Raw genomic sequence first — 23984 nt, 5'->3', positions numbered from 1 at the left:
TAGGGGCCTTTTGCCCTTCAAGAGGTGCCCAATCTACTAGGGAATCAAGGCCATCGTCGAGGGCACCGAGCCATTAACAACAATTGCCAATTAAAATGATTCAAAACCGAAAAACTCCAGATATTTTGATAAGACAAATGTATATGCAAATAATTAGCCTACAAGTCAAAGTGTAGGTTATATACATATTGGCTACAGTCTCATGTCCACACCGATACTGACATGAGGGAGGCACCAGAAAATATACTTAAAAAATATAAAGTATATATACAAAAGTATGTGGACACCAGTTCAAATTCATGGATTCGGCCATTTCAGCCCCACCCATTGCTGACAGTTGTATAAAATCGAGCACACAGCCAAGCAATCTCCATAGACAAACAGTGGCAGTAGAACCGCCTTACTGAAGAGCTCAGTGACATTCAAAGTGGCACCGTCATAGGATGCCCCCTTTCCAACAAGTCAGTTCGTCAAATTTCTGCCCTGCTAGAGATGCCCCGGTCAACTGTAAGTTGTTATTGTGAAACATCTAGGAGCAACAACGGCTCAGCCGCGAAGTGGCACACAAGCTCACAGAACGGGACCGCCGAGTGCTGAAGGGCGTAGAGCGTAAAAAACGTCTGTCCTCAGTTGCAACACTCACTACCAAGATCTAAACTGCCTCTGGAAGCAACGTCAGTACAATAACTGTTCGTCGGGAGCTTCATGAAATGGGTTTCCATGGCCAGCAATGTCAAGCATCGGCTGGATTGGTGTAAAGCTCGCCACCATTGGACTCTAGAGCAGTGGAAGCCCGTTCTCTGGAGTGATGAATCACGCTTCACCATCTGGCAGTCTGACGGACGAATCTGGGTTTGGAGGATGCCAGGAGAACACTACCAGCCTGAATGCATAGTGCCAACTGTAAAGTTTGGTGGAGGAGGAATAATGGTCTGGGGCTGTTTTTCATGGTTCAGGCCCCTTAGTTCCAGTGAAGGGAAATCTTAACGCTACAATGACATTCTAGACGATTCTGTGCTTCCAACTTTGTGACAACAGTTTGGGGAAGGCCCTTTCCTGTTTCAGCATGACAATACCCCGGAGACAAAGCGAGGTCCATACAGAAATGGTTTGTTAAGATCAGTGTGGAAGAATTTGACTGGCCTGCACAGAGCCCTGACCTCAATCCCATCGAACACCTTTAGGATGAATTTGAACGCCGACTGCGAGCCAGGCCTAATCGCCCAAACATCAGGGCCTGACCTCATTAATGCTTGTGGCTAAATGGAAGCAAGTCCCCACAGCAATGTTCAAGCCTTACCAGAAGAGTGAATTTTGGAATGAGATGTTCGACGAGCAGGTGTCCACATACTTTTGGTCATGTAGTGTATATAGGCTAAATGCCAGTTATGATTGACTAATATAAATGTAGGATAATTAACATTTTAATATGGACATAGGCCTACTCCAGGCACAGTTCGTTCTGATAGGAGAGAAAGGCCAGTACCTGTTGCGCACCGCAACATCCCCCACCTTGCAATTTGAGTGGAGGTAGTCAGCATTTTGAAACTATTTAACCATAAACGCAATTGTTTGAAACATTTTAGGCATGTCTTACCTTGTTTCAAAAAGCCAAAATCCGACCATAGAAATTGCGGGAATTATACTGAACAGACAATATAAAAGCAACATGCGACAATTTAAAAGATTTTACTGAGTTCCAGTTTATATAAGGAAATCAGTCAATTGAAATAAATTCATTAGGCACTAATCTATGGATTTCACATGACTGGGCAGGGTCGCACCGGGTGGGCCTGGGAGGGCAAAGGCCCACCCTCTTGGGAGCCAGGCCTAGCCAATCAGAATGCGTTTTTCCCCAAAATAGGGCTTTAATACAGACAGAAATACTCCTCAGTTTCATCAACTATCCGGGTGGCTGGTCTCACACGATCCCGCAGGTGAAGAAGCCGGAGGTCCTGGGCTGTCGTGGTTACACGTGGTCTGCGGTTGTGAGGCCCGGTTGGACGTACTGCCAAATTCTCTAAAACGACGGTGGAGCCGGCCTATAGAGAAATTAACATTAAATTATCTGGCAACAGCTCTGAGGGACATTCCTGCAGTCAGCATGCCAAAGGCAACCTCCCTGAAAAGTTGAGACATCTTTGCACATTTTAGAGAGTGGCCTTTTATTGCCCCCAGCACAAGGTGCATCTGTGTAATAATCATACAGTTTAATCAGCTTCTTGATATACCACACCTGTCAGATGGATGGATTATCTTGGCAAAGGAGAAATGCTCAGTAACAGGGATGTAAACAAATTTGTGCACAAAATTTGATCGAAATAAACTTTTTGTGCGCATGGGAACTTTTAATTCAGCTCATGAAACATGAGCCTAACACTTTACATGTTGCGTTTATATTTTTGTTCAGTATATATAAACACTTCCTCATATGCCATTGAAACCAGCATTTATCTAATGTTCTATTGGTTTTCAAATCAACGTTTTTTTCGTTGTCCAGTAGCCAAAGGCATTACTACCCATGTCATATTAGCAACCTTAGATCTACCCTCTTTCTACATTTCTAATGAATACTTTCATCTCTGTCACGTGAGACTTGCTCCTATATGCATTGCGCTTTTGAGAACAGTGTTTTCCGGCTAATTGCATTTCGGAACATTCGCACGTAGCCTACTGCCGTGTGCGCAGAAATGCGCTTATAATGTGAAGAAATAATAGTTTATCAACATTTTAAGCGAAACGTTCTGATCTGTAGTATTAGCCTCATTGCTTTTGAAAGTCTTTTTGATGTGCAGTGGTTGTATGATTTTTAAAAATGTATTGTCCCACAACTGTCCCAGAGTCTGTTTGCAATATCTATTTCTTGCATAGAACAACAAGCTGACCGGTAGAATAGGTCTACTTTATTAGGCCTACTTCAGGGGATAGAAGATTGACATAGGATAGTGACTTTGCTGTTTGAAAAAAAGTAAAATGTGGTAACATATATAAGAATATTGAATAATACAGTAAGTTCTCTTCAAAGTACGCCTCGGAATTCGACACAGTTGCATTAGTGATGTGCAGTTGGCGAACGATTCGTTAACTATTTTTACTGACTCGAGAGTCATGATTTGTTTTTCTGAGCGACTCGTTCATTTTAGTCTTTCGTTTGACCTGCTAGTGCTGGCTCCAATGAGTCCTACAGCAGGATTAATACACCCTCCTAGTGATGGGAAGTTAAGGTTAGGAAAAGGGTTTGGGTTAGGGTTAGCATAAATGCACACGATTGTCAAGAGAAAACTGATGACCACTCTTTACTTTGGGCAAAGGACAAACACAGTTCACCAGAACCCTGCTGATGTTAGTCAAAAGCAGGAATAGGCTGCAAAGGTGCAACCGGTACAGCCCGGTTCGGTTTACCCGTCCGCTGGCAAACGCGACAGGATTTACAGTAAGCCACAACATCCTGTTTCAGATCAGACCAGAAGAAGTTAAGCAAGATATGGTCATACATCTTGTTGAGCCCAAGATGGCCTGCCATACTACCATCGTGAGCCTCTGTATCTCTTGTTGAATTGGAACGCCAAACTGAGATACACTGGGACAATCGTCCTGCCCAGAAGTGTCGCTAGAACGCCATTTCCTCATTAGAACACCATCTCTGTCAAAGAAACCCCCCACGAACTTCATCAAACTCCTCCTCTCTGGCCATATCTTAGCAGAAAGAGGGGAGAGGAAAACATATTTACTCTGTTCAGCAATCAGCTGCTTCCTAGACATTGAAGTGTCAGCTGTAGGGAGCCTCTCTTCCTTCAGCGGTTCTACAAACTTGCTCACCTTTGGGGTTTTCAAAGGAGAGGTCAACTCAGGAGGTTAACCGAAATCAGGATCACCCGTCTCAGACAGATCGACCATGATGGGATCGCTGACATCCTCAACACTAGACTTGCTTCTGGTGATTTTCTTAGACATAGCACGTGTAACGGCACATGCTGGGAACACGCTAGTAGGGGTCAGCCGATTAATTAGGGCCGGTTTCATAACAACCGGTAATCGGCATTTTTGGACACCGATTATGGTCGATTATATTGCATCCCAGAAGGAAACTGTGTGGCAGGCTGACCACCTGTTACGTGAGTGCAGCAAGAAGCCAAGGTAAGTTGCTAGCTAGCATTAAACTTATCTTATAAAAAACAATCAATCTTAACATAATCACTAGTTAACTACACATGGTTGATGATATTACTAGTTTAACTAGCTTGTCCTGCGCTGCATATAATCAATGTGGTGCCTGTTAATTTATCATCGAATCACAGCCTACTTCGCCAAACGGGTGACGATTTAACAAAGGCGCATTCGTGAAAAAAGCACAATGATTGCACGAATGTACCTAACCATAAACATCGTTTGCCTTTCTTAAAATCAGAAGAAGTATATGTAATAGCAATATTTAGACTTAGGGATGCCACCCGTTCGATAAAATACGGAACGATGCCGTATTTCACTGAAAGAATAAACGTTTTGTTTTCGAAATGATAGGTCATTAATATGGTCAAATCCGGAAACTAAGGCTTGTATTTCTGTGTGTTTATTATAATTAAGTCTATGATTTGATATTTGATAGAGCAGTCTGACTGAGCGGCGGTGGTAGGCTGCAGAAGGCTCGTAAGCGTTCATTCAAACTTTACTGCATTTTCCAGCAGCTCTTCGCAATGCTTCAAGCATTGCGCTGTTTATGACTTCAAGCCTATCAACTCCTGAGATTAGGATTAGATTAGTAATACTAAAGTACCTATTAGAACGTCCAATAGTCAAGGTATATGAAATGCAAATGGTATAGAGAGAACTAGTCGACGCATCATAATTCCTATTATAACTGCAACCTAATATTTCTTTGATGTGAATATTGAAGAACTGGGGATATTGAACCACCAGCTTTCATATGTTCTGAGCAAGGAACTTAAACGTTAGCTTTTTTACATGGCACATATTGCACTTTTACTTTCTTCTCCAACACTGTTTTTGCATTATTTAAACCAAATTGAACATGTTTCATTATTTATTTCAGACTAAATAGATTTTATTTATATATTATATTAAGTTAAAATAAGTGTTCATTGTTCATTCAGTATTATTGTAATTGTCATTATTACAAATAAATAAATAAATTAATAACTATCCAGCCGATTTATATATTTTATTTTTTATATAAAAAAATTATAATAAAATCGGCCGATTAATCCGTATCGACTTTTTTGGTCCTCCAATAATCGGTGTCGGCGTTGAAAAATCATAAACAGTCGACCTCTACACGCTAGGGTTCTGATAACCCATCAAGTTCCTCTACTCTGGGTTCCTTACAAACATAAATGTAGGTAGGAAGCCTTTTCATGAAGGCAATTCTTGAACTGCTCGAGAAGTATGAGTGTCTTTAAATCCTCAAGGTCCTTGACCTCTTGGGAACACCAAACGCTGATCAAAAAGACATGCTAATTCTCTTGCGAACTCAACATGGCTTTGTGATTGTCTTTCGTAATTTCCGGAACAATTGTCTGTAAGCCTCTGGCATCAAAGCTTAACAGTGTCATAATCTGAAATCTGGTCAAGAGATAAAGCAGATGACACTGTCTGAACGTTTCCCACAGGAACACTGTGGAGGACGTGGCAGTCCGCTCCAACAGTAAAATACACAGCCACCTCCTTCTCGATGAAAGGCGGTACAAGCCAGCTGTTCTGATCAAGATCAAACTCTGTTGAGGGTGCAGGATGGCCTGACTCGATTCAAAGTGCTTCCAGATCCATCTCTTTAAATCGAAAGGCATGCGATCGTTCTTCTTGTTCTAGTGTGGCTGAACGTTCCCTTTCCTTGTGCTCCAGTTCTAGTTTCTGTTGTTTCCATTTTGCCTTTAGTTCTACTTCTCTCAGTTGCACATCTATGGGGTGTTCTCTACCACCCGTAGGACCCATCATCCTCCCTCTATGGGGTGTACTCTACCACCCGTAGGACCCATCATCCTCCCTCTATGGGGTGTTCTCTACCACCCGTAGGACCCATCATCCTCCCTCTATGGGGTGTACTCTACCACCCGTAGGACCCATCATCCTCCCTCTATGGGGTGTTCTCTACCACCCGTAGGACCCATCATCCTCCCTCTATGGGGTGTTCTCTACAACCCGCACCTTCCGACTACAGACATGGACAAGCCAGCACAGGTGAAACACCTTCATACTAAAGAGATGGACAAGCCAGCACAGGTGAAACACCTTCATACTAAAGAGATGGACAAGCCACCACAGGTGAAACACCTTCATACTAAAGAGATGGACAAGCCACCACAGGTGAAACACCTTCATACTAAAGAGATGGACAAGCCAGCACAGGTGAAACAGCTTCATACTAAAGAGATGGACAAGCCAGCACAGGTGAAACAGCTTCATACTAAAGAGATGGACAAGCCAGCACAGGTGAAACACCTTCATACTAAAGAGATGGACAAGCCACCACAGGTGAAACACCTTCATACTAAAGAGATGGACAAGCCAGCACAGGTGAAACAGCTTCATACTAAAGAGATGGACAAGCCAGCACAGGTGAAACACCTTCATACTAAAGAGATGGACAAGCCAGCACAGGTGAAACACCTTCATACTAAAGAGATGGACAAGCCACCACAGGTGAAACACCTTCATACTAAAGAGATGGACAAGCCACCACAGGTGAAACACCTTCATACTAAAGAGATGGACAAGCCACCACAGGTGAAACACCTTCATACTAAAGAGATGGACAAGCCAGCACAGGTGAAACACCTTCATACTAAAGAGATGGACAAGCCAGCACAGGTGAAACAGCTTCATACTAAAGAGATGGACAAGCCAGCACAGGTGAAACACCTTCATACTAAAGAGATGGACAAGCCACCACAGGTGAAACACCTTCATACTAAAGAGATGGACAAGCCAGCACAGGTGAAACAGCTTCATACTAAAGAGATGGACAAGCCAGCACAGGTGAAACACCTTCATACTAAAGAGATGGACAAGCCACCACAGGTGAAACACCTTCATACTAAAGAGATGGACAAGCCACCACAGGTGAAACACCTTCATACTAAAGAGATGGACAAGCCACCACAGGTGAAACACCTTCATACTAAAGAGATGGACAAGCCAGCACAGGTGAAACACCTTCATACTAAAGAGATGGACAAGCCAGCACAGGTGAAACAGCTTCATACTAAAGAGATGGACAAGCCAGCACAGGTGAAACACCTTCATACTAAAGAGATGGACAAGCCAGCACAGGTGAAACACCTTCATACTAAAGAGATGGACAAGCCAGCACAGGTGAAACACCTTCATACTAAAGAGATGGACAAGCCAGCACAGGTGAAACAGCTTCATACTAAAGAGATGGACAAGCCAGCACAGGTGAAACAGCTTCATACTAAAGAGATGGACAAGCCACCACAGGTGAAACACCTTCATACTAAAGAGATGGACAAGCCACCACAGGTGAAACACCTTCATACTAAAGAGATGGACAAGCCAGCACAGGTGAAACACCTTCATACTAAAGAGATGGACAAGCCAGCACAGGTGAAACACCTTCATACTAAAGAGATGGACAAGCCACCACAGGTGAAACACCTTCATACTAAAGAGATGGACAAGCCAGCACAGGTGAAACAGCTTCATACTAAAGAGATGGACAAGCCAGCACAGGTGAAACACCTTCATACTAAAGAGATGGACAAGCCACCACAGGTGAAACACCTTCATACTAAAGAGATGGACAAGCCACCACAGGTGAAACACCTTCATACTAAAGAGATGGACAAGCCAGCACAGGTGAAACACCTTCATACTAAAGAGATGGACAAGCCAGCACAGGTGAAACAGCTTCATACTAAAGAGATGGACAAGCCACCACAGGTGAAACACCTTCATACTAAAGAGATGGACAAGCCACCACAGGTGAAACACCTTCATACTAAAGAGATGGACAAGCCAGCACAGGTGAAACACCTTCATACTAAAGAGATGGACAAGCCAGCACAGGTGAAACACCTTCATACTAAAGAGATGGACAAGCCAGCACAGGTGAAACAGCTTCATACTAAAGAGATGGACAAGCCAGCACAGGTGAAACAGCTTCATACTAAAGAGATGGACAAGCCAGCACAGGTGAAACACCTTCATACTAAAGAGATGGACAAGCCAGCACAGGTGAAACACCTTCATACTAAAGAGATGGACAAGCCAGCACAGGTGAAACAGCTTCATACTAAAGAGATGGACAAGCCAGCACAGGTGAAACAGCTTCATACTAAAGAGATGGACAAGCCAGCACAGGTGAAACACCTTCATACTAAAGAGATGGACAAGCCACCACAGGTGAAACACCTTCATACTAAAGAGATGGACAAGCCAGCACAGGTGAAACACCTTCATACTAAAGAGATGGACAAGCCAGCACAGGTGAAACACCTTCATACTAAAGAGATGGACAAGCCAGCACAGGTGAAACAGCTTCATACTAAAGAGATGGACAAGCCAGCACAGGTGAAACACCTTCATACTAAAGAGATGGACAAGCCAGCACAGGTGAAACAGCTTCATACTAAAGAGATGGACAAGCCAGCACAGGTGAAACACCTTCATACTAAAGAGATGGACAAGCCAGCACAGGTGAAACACCTTCATACTAAAGAGATGGACAAGCCAGCACAGGTGAAACAGCTTCATACTAAAGAGATGGACAAGCCAGCACAGGTGAAACAGCTTCATACTAAAGAGATGGACAAGCCAGCACAGGTGAAACACCTTCATACTAAAGAGATGGACAAGCCACCACAGGTGAAACACCTTCATACTAAAGAGATGGACAAGCCAGCACAGGTGAAACACCTTCATACTAAAGAGATGGACAAGCCACCACAGGTGAAACAGCTTCATACTAAAGAGATGGACAAGCCAGCACAGGTGAAACATTTACTGACTAATGAGGTCCAACCTCAAAACATAAATGGAAAAACCAAAACCTGTAACAGCCGGGAGAAGGGAATTATAATATTATATTCTGCCCAAGGGCACAACGGCAACAAGGAATGGATTTGGACCCCCCCCAGAGAATGTTATTGCGGATCTACAAAAACGACCTCTCCAGAATCCTAATGACAGAAACCCGTTGCAGTGACCTTTAACCCCTAGACATCCTCTGATGGACATATTTATACATGTTGGTGCATGCCAGGTAGCCGAGGTCTACTTCTATGTGTAAGCAGGAGCATGTCCTTACTCAATACTGGCAGGAGCGCTACAAACAAAACCCAATGAATAAATTGACAACTCGTAAATGGAAATAAACCAAAAGTTGTTTCTCACAAACAACGTGTCCTACAATGACAACGGTAAACGAATGTAATAATAATAATATATTGAATGCATGAACAGAAATGACCGTAACCAAACAAACATTGTAGAATAGAAATGACTGTGATGAAGGCTAAATGTAATACTGGTGATATACACGGGGTGTACAAAACATTAAAGAACACCTCCCTAATATTGAGTTACACCCCCTTTTGCCCTCAGAACAGCTTCAATTTGTTGAGTTACGGACTCTACAAGGTATTGAAAGCGTTCCACAGGGATCCTGGCCCATGGTGACTCCAGTGCTTCCCACAGTCGTGTCAAGTTGACTGGATGTTCTTTGGGCGGTGGACCATTCTTGATGCACACAGGAAACTGTTGAGCATGAAAAACCCAGCAGCGTTGTAGTTCTTGACACAAACCGGTGCACCTGGCACCTACTACCACACCCCGTTCAAAGGCACTTCAATCTTTTGTCTTGCCCATTCAGCCTCAATGGCACACATACACAATCCATGTCTCAATTATCTCAAGGCTTAAAAATCCTTCTTTAACCTGTCTCCTCTCCTCCCCTTCCTCTACACTAATTGAAATGAATTTAACATGTGACATCAATAAGGGATCATAGCTTTCCCCTGGATTCACCTGGTCAGTCTGTCATGGAAAAAGCAGGGTTTCATAATGTTTTGTACACTCAGTGTATGTAATGGGGAATTGATAGACTACCAATCACAGTGTAAACAATTCACACAATGAAGTTATGAAATAATGAATGAGCACGAATTGGCGGGAGAGCGCGCATTCTGGAGACCCGCCTTCTGAGTCTTAGCCATACTCCCGTTCCTATTGGACTGTACCTATTGGACTGTACCTATTGGACTGTACCTATTGGACTGTACCTATTGGACTGTACCATACCTGCAGTCTCCTCAAGGATTTGTCTACTGAGAGGAGAACGGATCAGACAGGTGTCACATATATATTTGTGACCGCTCGACAAACAGGCTATCAACCAAACAATCGACCAGTCAACTAAATGGGGTCAGCCCTATGTGTGTGTGTTTGCTTGTGCTTGTGTGTGTGTGTGTGTGTGTGTGTGTGTGTGTGTGTGTGTGTGTCTGTTTGTGTGTCTCACCTCCTTCTCCTGTAGTTTGGTGTAGGAGAAGCAAAGATCAGTCAGACTGTTGTTACTGCAGCATTCTATAGAGGTATCCAACCTCCTGTAGACTACAGGGAGAGATCAGACTGTTGTTACTGCAGCATTCTATAGAAGTATCCAACCTCCTGTAGACTACAGGGAGAGATCAGACTGTTGTTACTGCAGCATTCTATAGAAGTATCCAACCTCCTGTAGACTACAGGGAGAGATCAGACTGTTGTTACTGCAGCATTCTATAGTAGTATCCAACCTCCTGTAGACTACAGGGAGAGATCAGACTGTTGTTACTGCAGCATTCTATAGAGGTATCCAACCTCCTGTAGACTACAGGGAGAGATCAGACTGTTGTTACTGCAGCATTCTATAGTAGTATCCAACCTCCTGTAGACTACAGGGAGAGATCAGACTGTTGTTACTGCAGCATTCTATAGAGGTATCCAACCTCCTGTAGACTACAGGGAGAGATCAGACTGTTGTTACTGCAGCATTCTATAGTAGTATCCAACCTCCTGTAGACTACAGGGAGAGATCAGACTGTTGTTACTGCAGCATTCTATAGAAGTATCCAACCTCCTGTAGACTACAGGGAGAGATCAGACTGTTGTTACTGCAGCATTCTATAGTAGTATCCAACCTCCTGTAGACTACAGGGAGAGATCAGACTGTTGTTACTGCAGCATTCTATAGAGGTATCCAACCTCCTGTAGACTACAGGGAGAGATCAGACTGTTGTTACTGCAGCATTCTATAGAAGTATCCAACCTCCTGTAGACTACAGGGAGAGATCAGACTGTTGTTACTGCAGCATTCTATAGAGGTATCCAACCTCCTGTAGACTACAGGGAGAGATCAGACTGTTGTTACTGCAGCATTCTATAGAAGTATCCAACCTCCTGTAGACTACAGGGAGAGATCAGACTGTTGTTACTGCAGCATTCTATAGTAGTATCCAACCTCCTGTAGACTACAGGGAGAGATCAGACTGTTGTTACTGCAGCATTCTATAGTAGTATCCAACCTCCTGTAGACTACAGGGAGAGATCAGACTGTTGTTACTGCAGCATTCTATAGAGGTATCCAACCTCCTGTAGACTACAGGGAGAGATCAGACTGTTGTTACTGCAGCATTCTATAGTAGTATCCAACCTCCTGTAGACTACAGGGAGAGATCAGACTGTTGTTACTGCAGCATTCTATAGAAGTATCCAACCTCCTGTAGACTACAGGGAGAGATCAGACTGTTGTTACTGCAGCATTCTATAGTAGTATCCAACCTCCTGTAGACTACAGGGAGAGATCAGACTGTTGTTACTGCAGCATTCTATAGAAGTATCCAACCTCCTGTAGACTACAGGGAGAGATCAGACTGTTGTTACTGCAGCATTCTATAGAGGTATCCAACCTCCTGTAGACTACAGGGAGAGATCAGACTGTTGTTACTGCAGCATTCTATAGAGGTATCCAACCTCCTGTAGACTACAGGGAGAGATCAGACTGTTGTTACTGCAGCATTCTATAGAAGTATCCAACCTCCTGTAGACTACAGGGAGAGATCAGACTGTTGTTACTGCAGCATTCTATAGTAGTATCCAACCTCCTGTAGACTACAGGGAGAGATCAGACTGTTGTTACTGCAGCATTCTATAGAGGTATCCAACCTCCTGTAGACTACAGGGAGAGATCAGACTGTTGTTACTGCAGCATTCTATAGTAGTATCCAACCTCCTGTAGACTACAGGGAGAGATCAGACTGTTGTTACTGCAGCATTCTATAGAAGTATCCAACCTCCTGTAGACTACAGGGAGAGATCAGACTGTTGTTACTGCAGCATTCTATAGAAGTATCCAACCTCCTGTAGACTACAGGGAGAGATCAGACTGTTGTTACTGCAGCATTCTATAGAGGTATCCAACCTCCTGTAGACTACAGGGAGAGATCAGACTGTTGTTACTGCAGGGAGAGATCAGAGACAAAGAGAGGAAGAGGAGAGTGAGAGAAGAGAGGAGAGAGTGAAAGAGAGGCATTAGTAACATTGGTGTGAGTTGCAGGGTGTGTGTGGGGACACAGTATCCAGTCTGAGGTGTGTGTGTGTGTGTGTGTGTGTGTGTGTGTGTGTGTGTGTGTGTGTGTGTACCTCGACCGTGGGCCCAGCTGGGTTGCAGGGTGTGTGTTGGGACACAGTATCCAGTCTGAGATGTGTGTGTGTGTCTGTGTGTGTGTGTGTGTGTGTGTATATTGTGTGTGTGTGTGTGTGTGTGTGTGTGTGTGTGTGTGTGTGTGTGTGTGTGTGTGTGTGTACCTCGACCGTGGGCCCAGCTGGGTTGCAGGGTGTGTGTGGGGACACAGTATCCAGTCTGAGGTGTGTGTGTGTGTGTGTGTGTGTGTGTGTGGTTGTGTGTGTGTACCTCGACCGTGGGCCCAGCTGGGTTGCAGGGTGTGTGTGGGGACACAGTATCCAGTCTGAGGTGTGTGTGTGTGTGTGTGTGTGTGTGTGTGTGGTTGTGTGTGTGTACCTCGACCGTGGGCCCAGCTGGGTTGCAGGGTGTGTGTTGGGACACAGTATCCAGTCTGGGGTGTGTGTGTGTGGATTGTGAGACAGGAGTTCCAGTCCTCTACGGTTCTGACATCACAGTCCTCAAGCCCGGTCACCATGTCACCTATTGACAGACCTCTAGGACCGTCTGCAGGAGAGCCCTGACACACACACACACACACACACACAAAGAGTTAACAAACACTAGATTGTTACCTTACAAGAGGGCTAAACCAGCTTGTTCACACAAAAACACTAGAGCTGGGACAATTAACTGAAAATGATCGACACAAGAATTTTGCTGATATCGTTCATTATAAGTAGCCTATACTAGAGAAATGTCAAATTTGAAATGAAATACGTTTGTTCATCTTTTTAAAAAAATTTTTTTTTTTAATGGGACAAATGATGGCTTCACACTACCAGTAGTAGTTCAAAGGACAATAAAAACTGTGGTGCACATTCATGTTAGAAACTTAGCGTTCTATTTATCAGGGGCAGTATTGAGTAGCTTGGATGAAAGGTGCACAGAGTAAACGGCCTGCTCCTCAGTCATAGTTGCTAATATATGCATATTATTATTAGTATTGGATAGAAAACACTGAAGTTTCTAAAACTGTTTGAATTATGTCTGTGAGTATAACAGAACTCATATGGCAGGCAAAAACCTGAGAAGTTCCACTTCCTGTTTGGATTTTTTTCTGGGGCTGGTAATTTTTCAACCAAGCTCTCATTGAAATTACAGCGAGATATGGATGAGTTTTCACTTCCTACGGCGTCCACTAGATGTCAACAGTCAATAGAACTTTGTCTGATGACTCTGCTGTGAAGGGGGGCCGAAGGAGACAGGAATGAGTAACCAAAGCCATGAGGTGACCACGCATTGAACTGGCACGTTCACGTGAGAGTAAGCTCCGTTCCATCTCTCAACTGAAGTCGATTTAATTCTCCGGTTTGAACGTTATTCAAGATGTATGTTAACAACATTCTAAAGATTGATTCAGTACATCGTTTGTCATGTTTCTACTGACTGTTATTGAACTTTTGGACATTGTCACGTTATAGTGGACGCGCTTTGTGACTTTGGAATTGTTTACCAAACGCGCTAACCAAAGTAGCTAATTGGACATAAATAACGGACATTATCGAACAAATCAAGCATTTATTGTGGACCTGGGATTCCTAGGACTGCATTCTGATGAAGTTCATCAAAGGTAAGGAAACATTTATCATGTATTTTCTGGTTTCTGTTGACTCCAACATGGCGGCTAATTTTACTATTGTTCTGAGCTCTGTCTCATTATTATTAATGATTATTGCATGGTTTGCTTTTTCCGTAAAGTTTTTTTGAAATCTGACACAGAGGTTGCATTAAGGAGAGGTATATCTATAATTCCATGTGTATAACTTGTATTATCATCTACATTTATGATGAGTATTTCTGTTGAAATGATGTGGCTATGCAAAATCACTGGATGTTTTTGGAACAAGTGAATGTAACGCGCCAATGTAAACTCAGCTTTTTTTTATATAAATATGAACTTTATCAAACAAAACATGCATGTATTGTGTAACATGGTGTCCTATGAGTGTCATCTGATGAAGATCATCAAAGGTTAGTGATGCTATTTGTGGCTCCTCTCTTTGGTTGGAAAAATGGCAGAATTTTTCTTTGAGTTGGTGGTGACCTAACATAATCGTTTGTGGTGCTTTTGCTGAAAAGCCTATTTGAAATCGGACACTGTTGTGGGATTAACAACAAGATTACCTTTAAAATGGTATAAGACACATCTCTGTTGGAGGAATTTTAATTCTGAGATTTCTGTTGTTTGAATTTGGCGCCCTGCACTTTCACTGGCTGTTGTCATATCGATCCCGTTACCGGGATTGCAGCCATATGAAGTTAACACTACTGTCCCACACTAACCTGCACCACCTCGGTGACGAGGGCTCCAGCCCCAGTGTAGTAAACAGGAAACAGGAAGACAGGCAACAGGAAGAGGAAACACAATGCTGCTACACACAGCACAAAGTTATGCCACACCCCTAGAGAGAGAGAGAGAGGAGGGAGGGAGAGAGGAGGGAGGGAGAGAGGAGGGAGGGAGAGAGGAGGGAGGGAGAGAGGAGGGAGGGAGGGAGGGAGGGAGAGAGGAGGGAGGGAGGGAGAGAGGAGGGAGGGAGGGAGAGGAGGGAGGAGAGGGAGGAGAGAGGAGGGAGGGAGAGGAGGAGGGAGAGAGAGAGGAGGGAGGGAGAGAGGAGGGAGGGAGAGAGGCGGGAGAGAGGCGAGTTTTGAAGATGGTTAGTTAAAACGTGTTCACCGTTAGAGAGTGGTGTCTTAGTGATCATCTGCCAAGTGGACGAAATGATTTGATTCAACATGAACAGAAAACAATGGTTAGATGCTACCCAATAGTACACACGCTCTCGTGTGTTTGCTCTCTTAGGTTTAGATGTGTGTGTGTGTGAGAATCTTACCTGCACAGAAGATGCGTAGCTGTTGGGCAGGTGAGATGAGGTTGAGATGTGTGGTGAAGAGATCTACGAAAGCTCCGGGATACACCACGAAAACAAACACACCGAAACCATTCACACGTACCTGCTCCCTACACACACACACACACACACACACACACACACACACACACACACACACACACACACACACACACACACACACACACACACACACACACACACTATTTTAAAAAGGTACACTTTCTTCATGTGTACAACATCTAAAAACCTGCATCACAATATTGAGAGCGTCTACATTTCCAAAAGGAGGTATTTGGTGTTTTTGGGAGAAATAAAACATGTTTTTTAAGAGCCTCCGTACTACACGACGATGAGAAAGTGAATCGCTGGTCGGAGTACGTGAAAGTTAATCGCAAAAAAAAAAAGATCCTTAAACATTTGAATTATTTTATTTGCTTTCTGAAGTGATGGGGTGTAAAATAAACTTTAATCTCAAATGAACGTAATCCTTGTAGTCTGGTGGATATCTGTTTTGTCTCAGTTCAGTTACAGCATGGTCAGAGTTAGTGACTCAGTTCAGTTACAGCAGGTCCCAGTTAGTGTGTTTGTATATATATCTTACCTTATTGCTGCCACGGCATGGCCCAGTTCGTGTATGACCCCACTGACCAGCAGAGCAGAGAAGAAGTAGGCCAGCTGACTGACTGGCAGGTTTATACCTGGGACCTGCACACACACAGCAGTCAGTACACACACACACACAGCAGTCAGTACACACACACACACGTCGTTGTACGTACCACCACCTGTAGTGTCTGTTGATTGGCTCCCTGAGGGTGGTCTGATGTCATCTGATTGATAGTCTGCTGCAGGGTTCTAATTAGCAGCACCACCGAACCACACATAGACACCAGCCCAAACACTAGACCACTGGTAAACCTACACGCAAACACACACACACACAGTGGAACCGGGCACAAGTCTTACAAGAGGTAGAGGGAATTAGGGTTAAGAGTTAGGGGTCAGGGATTAGAAGTCAGGTCTTACCAGAGAGGTAGAGGGCATGAGGGATAAGGGTCTTACCAGAGGTAGAGGATATGAGGGTTAAGGGTCAGAGGTCAGGTCTTACCAGAGGTAGAGGGCATGAGGGTTAAGGGTTAGAGGTCAGGTCTTACCAGAGGTAGAGGATATGAGGGTTAAGGGTCAGAGGTCAGGTCTTACCAGAGGTAGAGGGCATGAGGGTTAAGGGTTAGAGGTCAGGTCTTACCAGAGGTAGAGGGCATGAGGGTTAAGGGTTAGAGGTCAGGTCTTACCAGAGGTAGAGGGCATGAGGGTTAAGGGTTAGAGGTCAGGTCTTACCAGAGGTAGAGGGCATGAGGGTTAAGGGTTAGAGGTCAGGTCTTACCAGAGGTAGAGGGCATGAGGGTTAAGGGTTAGAGGTCAGGTCTTACCAGAGGTAGAGGGCATGAGGGTTAAGGGTTAGAGGTCAGGTCTTACCAGAGGTAGAGGGCATGAGGGTTAAGGGTCAGAGGTCAGGTCTTACCAGAGGTAGAGGGCGTGGGGGTTGATGCGAGCGCAGCGTGAGAAGAGGCGGTTGAAGAGGGAGGTCTGCCAGCGGATGTGGAACGGAGAGAGAGACAGACCCTTTGACCCTAGCCACATCTCATAACAATGACCATATGACTCAGACAACTGAGGGAGAGGAGAAGAGAGGACGTGTTACAACAACCTCTGCCATAATCCTAGCCCCTACACACATATTGAATACATTTGATTCATTCAGTTTTAGCACAATATTCCAAATACCACTATCGCAAGAATGCAGGTTTTGTTCTTTTTTATTTCACCTTTATTTAACCAGGTAGGCCAGTTGAGAACACCTTTATTTAACCAGGTAGGCAAGTTGAGAACACCTTTATTTAACCAGGTAGGCTAGTTAAGAACACCTTTATTTAACCAGGTAGGTCAGTTGAGAACACCTTTATTTAACCAGGTAGGCCAGTTGAGAACACCTTTATTTAACCAGGTAGGCTAGTTGAGAACACCTTTATTTAACCAGGTAGGCCAGTTGAGAACACCTTTATTTAACCAGGTAGGTCAGTTGAGAACACCTTTATTTAACCAGGTAGGCTAGTTGAGAACACCTTTATTTAACCAGGTAGGTCAGTTGAGAACACCTTTATTTAACCAGGTAGGCTAGTTGAGAACACCTTTATTTAACCAGGTAGGCTAGTTGAGAACACCTTTATTTAACCAGGTAGGCTAGTTGAGAACACCTTTATTTAACCAGGTAGGCTAGTTAAGAACACCTTTATTTAACCAGGTAGGCTAGTTGAGAACACCTTTATTTAACCAGGTAGGCTAGTGGAGAACACCTTTATTTAACCAGGTAGGCCAGTTGAGAACACCTTTATTTAACCAGGTAGGCTAGTTAAGAACACCTTTATTTAACCAGGTAGGCTAGTTGAGAACACCTTTATTTAACCAGGTAGGCTAGTTGAGAACACCTTTATTTAACCAGGTAGGCTAGTTGAGAACACCTTTATTTAACCAGGTAGGCTAGTTGAGAACACCTTTATTTAACCAGGTAGGCTAGTTGAGAACACCTTTATTTAACCAGGTAGGCCAGTTAAGTACAAGTTCTTATTTACAACTGCGACCTGGTCAAGATAAAGCAAATCAGTGCGACACAAACAACAACACAGAGTTACACATGGAATAAACAAACGTACAGTCAATAACACAATATAAAAAAAGACAGTCTATATACAGTGTGTGCTAATGGCGTGAGGAGGTAAGACAATAAATAGGCCATAGTAGCGAAGTAGTTACAATTTAGCAGATTAATACTGGAGTGATAGATGAGCAGATGGTGATGTGCAAGTAGAAATACTGGTGTGCAAAAGAGCAGAAAGTAAATAAAAACAATATGGGGATGAGGTAGGTAGATTGGATGGGCTATTTACAGATGGGCTGTGTACAGCTGCAGCGATCGATTAGCTGCTCAGATAGCTGATGTTTAAAGTTAGTGAGGGAAATATAAGTCTCCAGCTTCAGTAATTTTTGCAATTCGTTCCAGTCATTGGCAGCAGAGAACTGGAAGGAAAGGCGACCAAAGGAGGAATTGGCTTTGGGGATGACCAGTGAGATATACCTGCTGGAGCGCGTGCTACGGGTGGGTGTTGTTATGGTGACCAGTGAGATATACCTGCTGGAGCGCGTGCTACAGGTGGGTGTTGTTATGGTGACCAGTGAGATATACCTGCTGGAGCGCGTGCTACTGGTGGGTGTTGTTATGGTGACCAGTGAGATATACCTGCTGGAGCGCGTGCTACGGGTGGGTGTTGTTATGGTGACCAGTGAGATATACCTGCTGGAGCGCGTGCTACTGGTGGGTGTTGTTATGGTGACCAGTGAGATATACCTGCTGGAGCGCGTGCTACTGGTGGGTGTTGTTATGGTGACCAGTGAGATATACCTGCTGGAGCGCGTGCTACTGGTGGGTGTTGTTATGGTGACCAGTGAGATATACCTGCTGGAGCGCGTGCTACGGGTGGGTGTTGTTATGGTGACCAGTGAGATATACCTGCTGGAGCGCGTGCTACGGGTGGGTGTTGCTATGGTGACCAGTTAGATATACCTGCTGGAACGCGTGCTACGGGTGGGTGTTGTTATGGTGACCAGTTAGATATACCTGCTGGAGAGCGTGCTACGGGTGGGTGTTGTTATGGTGACCAGTGAGATATATCTGCTGGAGCGCGTGCTACGGGTGGGTGTTGTTATGGTGACCAGTGAGATATACCTGCTGGAGCGCGTGCTACGGGTGGGTGTTGTTATGGTGACCAGTGAGATATACCTGCTGGAGCGCGTGCTACGGGTGGGTGTTGTTATGGTGACCAGTGAGATATACCTGCTGGAGCGCGTGCTACGGGTGGGTGTTGTTATGGTGACCAGTGAGATATACCTGCTGGAGCGCGTGCTACTGGTGGGTGTTGTTATGGTGACCAGTGAGATATACCTGCTGGAGCGCGTGCTACGGGTGGGTGTTGTTATGGTGACCAGTGAGATATACCTGCTGGAGCGCGTGCTACGGGTGCTGCTATGGTGACCAATGAGATATACCTGCTGGAGCGCGTGCTACGGGTGCTGCTATGGTGACCAATGAGATATACCTGCTGGAGCGCGTGCTACGGGTGGGTGTTGTTATGGTGACCAGTGAGATATACCTGCTGGAGCACGTGCTACGGGTGGGTGTTGTTATGGTGACCAGTGAGATATACCTGCTGGAGCGCGTGCTACGGGTGGGTGTTGTTATGGTGACCAGTGAGATATACCTGCTGGAGCGCGTGCTACTGGTGGGTGTTGTTATAGTGACCAGTGAGATATATCTGCTGGAGCGCGTGCTACTGGTGGGTGTTGTTATGGTGACCAGTGAGATATACCTGCTGGAGCGCGTGCTACGGGTGGGTGTTGTTATGGTGACCAGTGAGATATACCTGCTGTGTGCTACGGGTGGGTGTTGTTATGGTGACCAGTGAGATATACCTGCTGGAGCGCGTGCTACGGGTGGGTGTTGTTATGGTGACCAGTGAGATATACCTGCTGGAGCGCGTGCTACGGGTGGGTGTTGTTATGGTGACCAGTGAGATATACCTGCTGGAGCGCGTGCTACGGGTGGGTGTTGTTATGGTGACCAGTGAGATATACCTGCTGGAGCGCGTGCTACGGGTGGGTGTTGTTATGGTGACCAGTGAGATATACCTGCTGGAGCGCGTGCTACGGGTGGGTGTTGTTATGGTGACCAGTGAGATATACCTGCTGGAGCGCGTGCTACTGGTGGGTGTTGTTATGGTGACCAGTGAGATATACCTGCTGGAGCGCGTGCTACTGGTGGGTGTTGTTATGGTGACCAGTGAGATATACCTGCTGGAGCGCGTGCTACGGGTGGGTGTTGTTATGGTGACCAGTGAGATATACCTGCTGGAGCGCGTGCTACGGGTGGGTGTTGCTATGGTGACCAGTGAGATATACCTGCTGGAGCGCGTGCTACGGGTGGGTGTTGTTATGGTGACCAGTGAGATATACCTGCTGGAGCGCGTGCTACGGGTGGGTGTTGTTATGGTGACCAGTGAGATATACCTGCTGGAGCGCGTGCTACTGGTGGGTGTTGTTATGGTGACCAGTGAGATATACCTGCTGGAGCGCGTGCTACGGGTGGGTGTTGTTATGGTGACCAGTGAGATATACCTGCTGGAGCGCGTGCTACGGGTGGGTGTTGTTATGGTGACCAGTGAGATATACCTGCTGGAGCGCGTGCTACGGGTGGGTGTTGTTATGGTGACCAGTGAGATATACCTGCTGGAGCGCGTGCTACGGGTGGGTGTTGTTATGGTGACCAGTGAGATATACCTGCTGGAGCGCGTGCTACGGGTGGGTGTTGTTATGGTGACCAGTGAGATATACCTGCTGGAGCGCGTGCTACTGGTGGGTGTTGTTATGGTGACCAGTGAGATATACCTGCTGGAGCGCGTGCTACGGGTGGGTGTTGTTATGGTGACCAGTGAGATATACCTGCTGGAGCGCGTGCTACGGGTGGGTGTTGTTATGGTGACCAGTGAGATATACCTGCTGGAGCGCGTGCTACGGGTGGGTGTTGTTATGGTGACCAGTGAGATATACCTGCTGGAGCGCGTGCTACGGGTGGGTGTTGTTATGGTGACCAGTGAGATATACCTGCTGGAGCGCGTGCTACGGGTGGGTGTTGTTATGGTGACCAGTGAGATATACCTGCTGGAGCGCGTGCTACGGGTGGGTGTTGTTATGGTGACCAGTGAGATATACCTGCTGGAGCGCGTGCTACTGGTGGGTGTTGTTATGGTGACCAGTGAGATATACCTGCTGGAGCGCGTGCTACGGGTGGGTGTTGTTATGGTGACCAGTGAGATATACCTGCTGGAGCGCGTGCTACGGGTGGGTGTTGTTATGGTGACCAGTGAGATATACCTGCTGGAGCGCGTGCTACGGGTGGGTGTTGTTATGGTGACCAGTGAGATATACCTGCTGGAGCGCGTGCTACGGGTGGGTGTTGTTATGGTGACCAGTGAGATATACCTGCTGGAGCGCGTGCTACGGGTGGGTGTTGTTATGGTGACCAGTGAGATATACCTGCTGGAGCGCGTGCTACTGGTGGGTGTTGTTATGGTGACCAGTGAGATATACCTGCTGGAGCGCGTGCTACGGGTGGGTGTTGTTATGGTGACCAGTGAGATATACCTGCTGGAGCGCGTGCTACGGGTGGGTGTTGTTATGGTGACCAGTGAGATATACCTGCTGGAGCGCGTGCTACGGGTGGGTGTTGTTATGGTGACCAGTGAGATATACCTGCTGGAGCGCGTGCTACGGGTGGGTGTTGTTATGGTGACCAGTGAGATATACCTGCTGGAGCGCGTGCTACTGGTGGGTGTTGTTATGGTGACCAGTGAGATATACCTGCTGGAGCGCGTGCTACTGGTGGGTGTTGTTATGGTGACCAGTGAGATATACCTGCTGGAGCGCGTGCTACGGGTGGGTGTTGTTATGGTGACCAGTGAGATATACCTGCTGGAGCGCGTGCTACGGGTGGGTGTTGTTATGGTGACCAGTGAGATATACCTGCTGGAGCGCGTGCTACTGGTGGGTGTTGTTATGGTGACCAGTGAGATATACCTGCTGGAGCGCGTGCTACGGGTGGGTGTTGTTATGGTGACCAGTGAGATATACCTGCTGGAGCGCGTGCTACGGGTGGGTGTTGTTATGGTGACCAGTGAGATATACCTGCTGGAGCGCGTGCTACTGGTGGGTGTTGTTATGGTGACCAGTGAGATATACCTGCTGGAGCGCGTGCTACGGGTGGGTGTTGTTATGGTGACCAGTGAGATATACCTGCTGGAGCGCGTGCTACGGGTGGGTGTTGTTATGGTGACCAGTGAGATATACCTGCTGGAGCGCGTGCTACGGGTGGGTGTTGTTATGGTGACCAGTGAGATATACCTGCTGGAGCGCGTGCTACGGGTGGGTGTTGTTATGGTGACCAGTGAGATATACCTGCTGGAGCACGTGCTACGGGTGGGTGTTGTTATGGTGACCAGTGAGATATACCTGCTGGAGCGCATGCTACGGGTGGGTGTTGTTATGGTGACCAGTGAGATATACCTGCTGGAGCGCGTGCTACGGGTGGGTGTTGTTATGGTGACCAGTGAGATAAACCTGCTGGAGCGCGTGCTACGGGTGGGTGTTGTTATGGTGACCAGTGAGATATACCTGCTGGAGCGCGTGCTACGGGTGGGTGTTGTTATGGTGACCAGTGAGATATACCTGCTGGAGCGCGTGCTACTGGTGGGTGTTGTTATGGTGACCAGTGAGATATACCTGCTGGAGCGCGTGCTACTGGTGGGTGTTGTTATGGTGACCAGTGAGATATACCTGCTGGAGCGCGTGCTACGGGTGGGTGTTGTTATGGTGACCAGTGAGATATACCTGCTGGAGCGCGTGCTACTGGTGGGTGTTGTTATGGTGACCAGTGAGATATACCTGCTGGAGAGCGTGCTACGGGTGGGTGTTGTTATGGTGACCAGTGAGATATACCTGCTGGAGCGCGTGCTACGGGTGGGTGTTGTTATGGTGACCAGTGAGATATACCTGCTGGAACGCGTGCTACGGGTGGGTGTTGTTATGGTGACCAGTGAGATATACCTGCTGGAGCGCGTGCTACGGGTGGGTGTTGTTATGGTGACCAGTGAGATATACCTGCTGGAGCGCGTGCTACGGGTGGGTGTTGTTATAAAATAGGAAGCCGATTCTAGATTTCATTTTGGATTTGGAGATGTTTAATATGAGTCTGGAAGGAGAGTTTTACAGTCTAGCCAGACATCTAGGTATTTGTAGTTGTCCACATATTCTAAGTCCGAACCGTCCAGAGTAGTGATGCTAGTTAGGCGGGCGGGTGCGGGCAGCGATCGGTTGAAGAGCATGCATTTAGTTTTACTATCGTTTAAGAGCAGTTGGAGGCCACGGAAGGAGTGTTGTATGGCATTGAAGCTCGTTTGGAGGTTTGTTAACACAGTGTCCAAAGAAGGGCCAGATGTATACCAGAATGGTGTCGTCTGAGAAGAGGTGGATCAGAGAATCAACAGCAGCAAGAGCGACATCATTGATATTTTCAGAGAAAAGAGTCGGCCCGAGAATTGAACCCTGTGGCACCCCCATAGAGACTGCCAGAGGTCCAGACAACAGGCCGTTCGATTTCACACACTGAACTCTGTCAGAGAAGTAGTTGGTGAACCAGGCGAGGCAGCCATTTGAGAAGCCAAGGCTGTTGAGTCTGCCGATAAGAATACGGTGATTGACAGAGTCGAAAGCCTGGTCCAGGTCGATGAATACGGCTGCACAGTACTGTCTTTTATCGATGGCGGTTATGATAT

General features: G+C 46.0%; 1 protein-coding gene across 1 annotated transcript in view; it reads right to left on the bottom strand.

Annotated features, from left to right (window-relative positions):
- The window catches only part of mbtps2 (membrane-bound transcription factor peptidase, site 2), a 57929-nt gene that overhangs the window by 17630 nt on the left and 16315 nt on the right, over positions 1-23984 (bottom strand). Inside the window, exons 2-8 of the mRNA XM_038997419.1 lie at positions 17069-17217; positions 16326-16464; positions 16148-16251; positions 15526-15653; positions 14978-15096; positions 13031-13211; positions 10493-10584 (exon numbers count right to left, since the gene is read on the bottom strand). Coding sequence (XP_038853347.1) covers positions 10493-10584; positions 13031-13211; positions 14978-15096; positions 15526-15653; positions 16148-16251; positions 16326-16464; positions 17069-17217 — 912 coding nt within the window. The remainder of the gene's footprint in view (positions 1-10492; positions 10585-13030; positions 13212-14977; positions 15097-15525; positions 15654-16147; positions 16252-16325; positions 16465-17068; positions 17218-23984) is intronic.

Source organism: Salvelinus namaycush, chromosome 7, assembly GCF_016432855.1.
Source record: "Salvelinus namaycush isolate Seneca chromosome 7, SaNama_1.0, whole genome shotgun sequence".
In the NCBI taxonomy this organism is placed as follows: domain Eukaryota; kingdom Metazoa; phylum Chordata; class Actinopteri; order Salmoniformes; family Salmonidae; genus Salvelinus; species Salvelinus namaycush.
This window is presented reverse-complemented; position numbering and strand designations above follow the sequence as displayed.